Source organism: Cryptotermes secundus, unplaced genomic scaffold (genome assembly GCF_002891405.2).
Source record: "Cryptotermes secundus unplaced genomic scaffold, Csec_1.0 scaffold871, whole genome shotgun sequence".
NCBI lineage: Eukaryota > Metazoa > Arthropoda > Insecta > Blattodea > Kalotermitidae > Cryptotermes > Cryptotermes secundus.
In genome coordinates this window covers 392,670-402,764 of record NW_019740663.1, presented here as the reverse complement: position 1 = coordinate 402,764, position 10,095 = coordinate 392,670, and the positions used below count along the sequence as shown (strand labels likewise).

The 10,095-nt window shown below is 38.0% G+C and overlaps 1 protein-coding gene across 1 annotated transcript in view; it reads right to left on the bottom strand.

The window, feature by feature from the left end:
- Positions 1 to 480: 480 nt before the first annotated feature.
- LOC111872552 (MAPK regulated corepressor interacting protein 2-like) overlaps positions 481 to 10,095 on the bottom strand; it is a 14,831-nt gene continuing 5,216 nt past the window's right edge. Inside the window, exons 3-5 of the mRNA XM_023866585.2 lie at positions 7,891 to 7,953; positions 4,666 to 4,719; positions 481 to 1,214 (exon numbers count right to left, since the gene is read on the bottom strand). Coding sequence (XP_023722353.1) covers positions 1,138 to 1,214; positions 4,666 to 4,719; positions 7,891 to 7,953 — 194 coding nt within the window. The 3' untranslated portion in view covers positions 481 to 1,137. The remainder of the gene's footprint in view (positions 1,215 to 4,665; positions 4,720 to 7,890; positions 7,954 to 10,095) is intronic.

The window sequence follows — 10,095 nt, the reverse complement described above, 5'->3', positions numbered from 1 at the left end:
TGAGCTATGTGTGGATCTATCAGAGTTCACAATCAAGGAATATTTGTTTCTGGGGTATAGAAATTAAAGACTTTCACCAGAACCAGAACACAATCCATCCCATGCTGATATGGGCAGAAGCATCAGCCACACACAGAGATCTGTTTGAACCAGCAATTGACAGAACACATTGTACTGGAAAAATCTGATTCCAACAAGTCCTGCACATCATATTACGCATTCAATACAAGTTAATAATTAATAACTGGCCAGTCAACCTCACACCAATCTCAACAGCAAACAGAGATAATGTGTAAGATTTGAGGCTTTCACGGCGGTGACTATGAAGAAAGCAGTCTTCTGGGATTTGGCACCCAGTCTGCTTTTACCGGTTCTCACGGTCTCTTCGCTTGCAGATTTCTTATATTTTTTCTTCTACCCTGAAGATGGAAGCGATACGTTCCTCCGAAACGTCGGTTAACACCACATATACACGGTGCCAAATCCCAGAAGACTGCTTTCTTCAGAGATAATGTGACTTCTGATGAACGCTGTACATTAAAACTCAAATAAAAGAATACTGTACTAGAGTAAAATGTGAATTTCCAGAAAACATGTGTAAAAACTAGCTAAAGTGACAGAGAGGAATGTGTCATGCTTTTGTATGCTCAAAGTTTCTTTATCATTCTGCTTTCCAACATAACTAATCTACAGGGAATACTGACACAGACTGAAAATGGTAAAATGTTTTCATTGAAGGAATAAAATGCCTTAAAATCCTATTGGAAAGTAAGTCTGGAAACAATGGGAACTCCATTCTAAAACAAATGAACAAGGTCAAAATTGAACATACTGTTCCATCTTCCATCTGAAATCTCAGTTCAGATTGAATTACTGACTTTAAAAAATGTTCACTTATGTTACCCCCAAATTATTCCTCAAATAATAAATCTCATAATAAATCCTATTGCACCTGATAAAATGAATCCAAATCCACTTGACGTCACTTGTCACTGTCAAAATAATATGCACATTTTGCATGTTTTAGTAAAATGCAGCCAAGTCCTTACACACCGATGCTAGGCAACTGATCATGTCGTCGTTACCAACACAAAGTTACTTGGCAACACAGTGCAAGTAATAATGCTGTCCTACCCACTATGATGACTGGGTACGTGTAATATTCTGCACCACTCTCTTCCCCCACCATCCTTCAAGGTCAAATGGTTCAAAATCTGTAATAAAAAATGTTCATAGCAGTGAAAACTATACAACAGCAATGCTTTGACAGTGACATACCTCATAAAACACATTTGGACTTTATAAAAAATGAACTCACTCATGGTGCTGAGCCCTTCTTGAGAAGCTGCCAATTGTGTAGCTACTCAAGAACTTCCCAGCTTTTTATGGAATATGAAGGTTCATTACCATGTTCACAAGAGCCTTCCATTGGTCCATATCCTGAGCCAGATCAATCCAATCCATACCATCCCATCCCTATAAGATCCATTTTAATATTGTTCAACCACCTATACCTTTGTCTTCCCATTGGTCTTTTTCCATCTGGCTTCCCCACCAATATCCTATATGCATTCTTCTTCTCCTCTCCTTCATTCTACATTATCTCATCCTCCTTGACCGGATCATTCTAATAATACTCAGGGAAGAGTACGAGTTATGAAGCTCATTATGCAGTTTTCTCCAACCTCCTGTCACTTCATCTCTCTTTGGTCAAAATATTCTCCTCAACACCCTCAGTCTATGTTCCTCCCTTAATGTCCACACCCATACAGAACCACAGGCAAAATTATAGTTTTGTATATTCTAATCATTGTTCCAAAATATCTGAACTGTGCCACATTTTCAAAACATCTGTTGCCTATCATTATGTAATGATTTTGCCCTGCATTTTGGTGATGAAACAGCAACATATACTTAGTTTTCTCTGTGTTTACTTCTAGCCCAACCTCGTCACTTGTGTCAATTAAGGTCTGTGTTTTTCTTCCCAGTAGATTCACATCTTCAGCATAGACCAACAGCTGATGTGTCCCAGTTAATTTCAGTCCCACCTGGTGTACTTCTTCCTCTTATGTGCAAATATTCTGTGGCACCCTGTTCTCAAATACTCGTCCCGTAACATGAGAGACCAAGCTTCACACCCATACAAAACAAGAACCACAATTAAACTTCAGTATATTTTAAACCTTACATTTTTAACTCCCAGATAGGAAGAAACGAATATTCTGAACTGAACACAAGTATACAACAAATGTAATCTGCTCTTCACTTATTTGTTAATGCAATTTAAATTTGTCATTTCCAAATACTCAAACTCCGCAAGAGTTTTGGAGGATTTATCAGCCGTGCTCATATTACGATTATGTCCTGCATTCTGGTGGAAAAACATGAATACTTACTTCCATTTCTTCCTGCATTTACTGTGAAACCAATATTCTTACTAGCACTTAATAATTGCTGTGTGTCTCCTCAGAGAATTCATATTTTTGTCCAGTACATTATCATCATTAGCATATTCAAATGCTGATAACTACCATATCAAAATAAAGAATGTTATCTACATTACATGTCATGAGAAATTTTTTGTATCATAAGCCATTTCTGAGAAAACTTAAAAGAGTCTGATTTGAGCTTCATGAAAAGTAGGGGTCAAAGCAAAAATATACAAGAACCAAAATTAAATTCACCTAACAACTTTTACTGTATGCCCACCAATACCAAATTTCACTGACATTCATTCAGTAGTCTCAAAGATGATACTCTGTATGTGAAGAAGGATCCAAACCTCACAGATTTAAAGAGCTGTATAACAAACGCAAAGCTGGAGATGAGATTCTCATAATAGTGACTATGAAGAGTACAATCTTCTGGGATGTAACGCCATGAAGACTGCAGAAATTCACTTATTTTGAGAGGAACATCCTGCCTCTATTTTCAGGGTCAAAGAGTAAGCCAAGCAAGAAATCAGCAAACAGCAGTCAAGTAGCATTCATGGCTCTGCCTAAACTATCAAGTTACTATTTGTTTTTACTATGATCCTTTGAATGATGGGAGCTGTAAAAATTAAATTAATGCAAGGAGACAGAAGAAGTAAAAATACACACTCAGCATCCAGTCATTATAATGTTTCCATGACTGCTAAACTTAAAATCTGACACTGGTTCAACATATAAAATAAAATGAAAGCATCACTTTCGTTTTTGTACACTTACATATAAAGTGAAATATTTAGCTCTATAATATTACTTTGAGATATTTATTTACTCTGGTGAAAACATAATATAAAGATGTTTTGCCTTTGAAGTAAAGTGACAATCTTAAATGATCAGAAATATTAACACAAAATTTTATGAAGTCAAGCTTCAGCTTGGTGAAAGTCAAGCTATGTCTTGGAAGAGCACATTTTCTCCATCTTCAGTGTCAAAATGCAGTGTAGCACTGCCAGAATCTCAAATTCAACATAATATTTGATGCTTTCATTTCAATAATAAATATGTTATTTAAATTAGTTTATTAAACGTGATAGCGTAATTGGTTGAGGCACTATGCTACAAGCCGGAAGGTCGTGGGTTCAAGTCTTGATGAGGTCACTGGATTTTTTTCAATTGACCTAAACCTTCCAGCTGCACTATGGCCCTGGGGTTGACTCAGCCTCTAACAGAAATGAGTACCAGGAATATTCTTGGGGGTAAAGGGAGGCCAGTGCGTAAGGCTGACAACCTTGCCGCCATCTATGAGCTGATTGTCTAGAAAATGTGGGAATTTCAACATCTCACAACCCTATGGGCCTCCATGCCCTGTTACAGGGATACCTTTACTTACTTACTTATTAAGAATATCACTATTACTGGGTCAAGAATATGCAGATAAATATGACTTCCCTGATGATGGATCTGACAACAGCACTACATAAAAAAAAGGAAGACAAAATTTCTGGCAGTGTTTTAAACGATTGAGAAACTTTTCATACATGAACATACACACAGAAACCTCTCAGAGACGAATAACAAAAGTGAAATTAAATTTTCAATGAAGATTAGACCCTTCTGGGATCTGAATTGATTTGTTTCATTCTGGTCCGTCACACTAACAAATTACAAAAACATAACAACTCCGTCCAGTGTGACTATTTTTGTAGCTTCTGGGATCTGGTTAACATTCCAGAAGAACCTGCTGCACCATCTTCAGAGAAAATGGAAGTAACTTGGCTTTCTTGGTTCAGAGGGTTTCAACTCTGTGAACATTACATAGAGTGACCTCCCCAAAGAATATCACTGTGTGAAGCTTGGGGTTCTCTGGGCATAACTACGAAGAATGCCATCTTCTGGGATGTGGTGTTGTGTAGACTGCAGCCATCTGCTCATGCTGTTTCCTCACTCGCAGATTTTTCAGGCGATACATTCCTCCGAAACGTCGGTTCACACAAGATGTACAGGATGCCATATCCCAGAAGACGGCATTCTTCATAATTCCATGTAGTTTGGTAGACAGATTTCAACATGTCAAGGCAGAAAACACTGAATATGGATGCAGCAGTTTCTTCAAAAACCTATCGATCAAATTATACGGTGTCGCATCCTGGCAGACAGTAATATTCATAGTCACTGGTATGAGAACCTCAAATTTTAGTCTCAAAATATTTATATACCGAGATTTTAATGTGTTTACCTTTCAGTTGTGGATTTGGCTCTTGTTCCACATAGTACAATACACTTGGTCCTCCTGCATCAGAACAAAACCAAAGATATACATACACTGTACACCTGCACATCACACCTTGACTTGAGCAAAACACTAAATGATCCATGTACACTAAGTAATGGGATCTGGACAGATAAATCCGTATTGTGATTAGGTTACCAGATGGATGGCTGGAGAATGTGGGTTTCATTTCTGTCATGGGCAGTGATTTTTCTCTTCACATCTCATCCAACCAGCTAAAGGGTCAAATCCAGCCTCCTGCCCAATAGGTACTGGAGGCTATTTTCTTGGGAGTAAAACTGCCAGGGTGTGGCACAGACCGTCCACTGACAGATAAGGAAAGATCAGGCTACACCTCCAAAACAAGAAAAGCTTCACAGTGACCTGCAGTGTCAATTCCTTAACTTTGCAGTAAATTAAAATTATCCAGAATATTGACTGAGTGCAGGAATAAGAGGCAGCACTCAATTTAGTATCAATAAAATTACATGTGTTCATCATGAATTTTTGGTGGTTTTCACTGCATAAAGAAATCTATTCTTCCCAGGCAGATGGCAATTCTTCCTGTGCCACTGATAAATCAGAAGCAAACTGATTTAACTAACTAATGGAGTACTTAAAACTTTGCAAAAAAAAAACCTTTAAATCAAACTGACAACTAAATTCAGGCTTTGGCAGTCATGAACATGTTTAACTTAAATTTAATCTAATCTATTGTATTGTACTTCATTAAATATTCACCAGAACGATAAATATTTCAAACAAAAGTTAATCATAATTAGATCTGTACTTTATGTTATGGACAAATCTTCTGTTTCAGTAGCTGCTTTTGAGGAAGTAACAATCTGAATTCAGCAATTACAGCATGCCTCTACCGATACAGAAGCGGCCCATATGTCACGGTATTTTTAGTGTTTTAGAGCCAACCAGCATCAGTGTAAGATAAAATTTTCCTTGTGCCTAGTTAATTAAGCACCAAGCCAGGAAGACATATGGGGGAGTGGGGGTATAGCTGCACCATTCCTGACCTCAAACACCAGTTGGAGGTGAGTGCTCAGTTTCACCTTCCAGCCACTTTACTGTCACAGACCATTATGTCATCATTAGAAAATACTACATTCAACATTCTTCCAAGGTTTATATGCCTGTAGGAAATTAAAACATATATACACAGGACTTATCCTCCATAATGTTGCCTATGCAAGGTTCATAAGATGGAGTTTACCGTGTTATTTATATAATCAAACAGATACATTTGTTTCATGACTCAGATCTCTCAAGTGAGGTTAAAAACCTTTCATAAGCAATGATATACCATTTTATTATGACAAACCTTGAATATGGAGTAAACTTCTCTAGTGTTTCTTCTCATTTTTCAAAATAAAATGTGGTAAATATAAGATCAGGTAACTTTCTGTTGTCAGGACTTGACAAATGAAGTACAAACTCAGGAAAAAGATAAATGTAGTTAATATGTAATATTCTTCTTATGGGCATTTGTCCAGGAGAAAACATAAGATTGGTGCAAAGATACTCCACATACTTTCACATATGAAGTTGGCCTTGGAAATTAAATAAACAGATGCTCAGCATACCGCTGCTGGCTACTGAATACCGAATAATATCGACTGGTCGAAGCAGTTTCAACAAAACTGCGATCTCTAATTTGGGCCCCTAGTGAATGTACAATTACTTTCCTGGAGATATCATCTATGTAGTTTCAAGTACATAGATGGTCTTCATAAATTACTGAAATTTAATTAAAACTGTTGGAGCTATTTTCAAGGAAATTGCCTCTTGTATTCTGAGGCACATCTGAAGGTCTGGTATTTTCACATCTACAAGGTCTCTTTTTTTTTACTCACTTAATGAATTCATGGCTCTGCGCTTCACAGTGAGTGTTGCGCTGCTTGCTGCAAATTTTGCCGATGAAGCGGCATGCCTGATAGCTGATAATGTTTGGAATGAAGTAGTTACAATTCACAGATCAAAGGAGGTGTTGAAAATGCTGTCCTCTGTACATGTAGATATTTTTCACAATTAACTGTTTCATTTAAAACAAAGATACAACAATCCTTCTTGCACTTACAGCACACCAAATGCCAACCTTCACTGGATGGCTTCAGCAGTTGTACTGCTGATCTTGCACTAGACAGACACTGACACTCCAGTCTCCTGAGTCAGATGTTTAAGTGATTTTCTAGGCGTACATTCAAGTCTGGCTCCTATGTCATTTAACTTCTCCTCAGTAAGCACCCCACACTTAGGTTTTGTTTCTTGTCTATCAAGACCCCATTGTCCTAAGTTTATTCAGCAAATTGTGACTTGCTTGTCTGCTGGGAAATTTTTCATTACAAAATTTACGTCAAAATGTTCCTCCACACTTTCTAGCTGAACCATATTTCATGTAGGTGTCACAGAAGAATATATGTTACCCTAAAGCATACCACACCTTAATGGAACATGTCACTCACTAACTGTAACTGAGAACAAATGACTAATGGAGCTCATAAAGGAGATGATAACTGCTGCCTACTGCTGACAAAACATAAACAAACTCTCATACATGAACCACACTGCTAGTCGTGAAGCATAATGCCGTCAAACGGTCTGCAAGTTAATTACTTCCCTTCATTCCAAATGTTATCAGCTGATTCATTGGCAAAATCTGTACGCGCCTGGCAGCAAGCAGCACACCGCTCGCTGTGAACTCATCAAGTTACTAAAAAAACCTTGTAGAAAGTTCCTTTTCACCAGGCACTGACCTGCAATGGAAGAACTCTCAAATACCAAATATGACTAATATCAATCCAGCCCCTCAGGTGCTAGTGAGTGTACCCATTAACATATACAGATTTACAGTCAGTCAGAATCTGAAAGTCACTCTTTCAAATTTAGGGGGGGATTGAAAACATCAAAATCCATCACAAAATCTTGAGATTGATTTTTTCATCATAACACCTTCACATACAACATATATAAGCAAATAAAATGTGTAAAATCAGGAAACAGAATAAAATCTGAAGCTGCAAAATTGGAGTTTCAACATATATACATACATACATACATACATTTTAGACCAGACAAGAGGCACAACAGGATTTTATAAACATTACATCTCAAAATTAAAACACTTCCCTCAATACTGGTTGGTGATGTAACAACATAACACTAACATAAGCAGAGATTTACCTTTGCTAGTGTCAGCACCATTTTGACTGAAATTCTCCAGCTCTCTTGACACTGTATTCCAAGCTGGAAAAATAAACGTCATATTCACATTTAATATCCAATCTCTATGTTGCTGCAGTGTATCTGTGTATTGTAGTAAACTAACATTGGGATCAATACATAATTAAAAATTGAAAGGAACAAACTTGTATACTCCAAACTGGATTATACAAAGTGTGTACAAACTCTTCCCCCTCCCATCCTTATTCTGTAACTAAGTAACAAAGCAGACCAGGAGAGCAACAAATTATATGATACGCGATTTCCTTTAACCTTCTACATAAATACTGCAAAGAGTATCTTAAAATGTGACAAGAACTGAATCCATTCATAACCACCACACCCTATCTCACTGGATTCTACACAACCTCAGCAGTTGACACAAACAAAACAAACTCCGTGGTTTTAGTCCACAAGCGAACTATACTGACCGAGCGACTGCTGCCTGTCGTCAAAGTTAGTGCCAACCCTAGTGGACAGAGGGTGTCGCGTGGTCAGTGCAACCAATCCCCATGGCCGTTAATCTCATTTTCTAGACCGGAGCCATTATTTACTTGAAACAGTTCCTCAATTATCCTCACAAGGCTAAGTGGACCCTGTTCCAGACCCACTACTTCTCAGAAAATCTGGTAGTGCCGGGAATCAAACCCGGACCTCTGGATCTATAGTCAGGAACTCTGACCACTAGACCACAGAAGCGGTCCAACAGTTGACACAAGGACTATATCGCACATTCACTTGGAATACCAACATAAAAATGTGCCTGAATAGTGTACAGTTAACATATGATGATATCTGGTTATTTTATCAGCAGTTGATACAGCATAACACATGTTAACTGTACACTAGTCAGACACATATTTTCTGTCAGTATTTCATGTCAATGTGCGACAGTCATAATCTATACTTCTCCCCAATTATTATGATCAAGATTTGGAAGGATGCGATGACTGGGGCATGCAGCAAGCATGGGAAAGAAGAGAAACGCATACCAGGTGTCAGTACGAAAACTTGCGGACACTGCTCAGAAGACCTTGGGGTAGACAGGAGAGCAATATTAAAATAGACCTCATAGAAAGTGAATGGGAGTACGTGCACTTGATTAATCTGACTCAGGACTCGGGATTGCTGATCAGTGGAAGGAGAACTATTTTCAAGAAGGGTGATAAAGTTATATTTTAGCGTCCTGGTGCACTGATTTTCATCCATTATATGTATACAGTGGCCGTCTTGTAGTGCTACTCTCTCAAGCAATGCAATAGATTGACGTAATTGGGACACCTGATGATGGCACTATGTTGCCGAAACATGTTGTGAAGTGACAGGTGAAATTGAGTGCACTACAAGACGGCCACTGTATACATATAAGGGTGATAAAACCGACTGTAGTAATTATCATGGGATATCACTGCTATTAACTTCATTCAAAATTTGATTCAATATCCTTCTCTCACAGTCAAGTCTATATATATACATATACACACATGAAATTATTGGGGATTATCAATGCGGGTTGTGATGTAACAGATCAAGTAGTGATTAATCTTTTGCATTCATCAGATACTGGAGAAAAAATGGGAGTACAATGAGGCAGCAGATCAGTTATTCATAGACTTCAAGAAAGCCTATGATTCAGTTGATAGGAAAGTAGTGTTCAATATTCTCATAGAGTTTGGAGTACCCAGAAAATTAGCTGGGCTGATTAACTCTTTGACTGGCGCGAAGGGTATTTAAATCCCACCCCTGTCCTGGCAGGCCCTTTAAACCTTATGTCGCTAAAATGCATGTAGTTACTTTTTCCTAAACAACTTCAACAAAAATTGGTTTTTAAAAACGAAATTTTCAGGAACTAATTAAAATACAATATTTTATGCAATAAATTCCTTTCCATACCTCTTTATTAGTTTTTCTTCGTGTGATAAACATTGAAACATGAAAGTTTGCAGAGAGCCACACCACAGCCTGCACACATGATACTTGTTTCTTTTCTAATCTTGTGCTTAGCACTCACGCGACACTTTCTCAGGGCACCATTCTTCTTGTTACTGGGAGGAACATGGACCATTCTGTGAATTTTCAAGCCACCCTCTAGACGATTTACTGGCTCTTTCACTGGTGGTCTTTTCAAGGTCGAGGGCGGAGGCGTGACTGCACTCGAGTCTGACG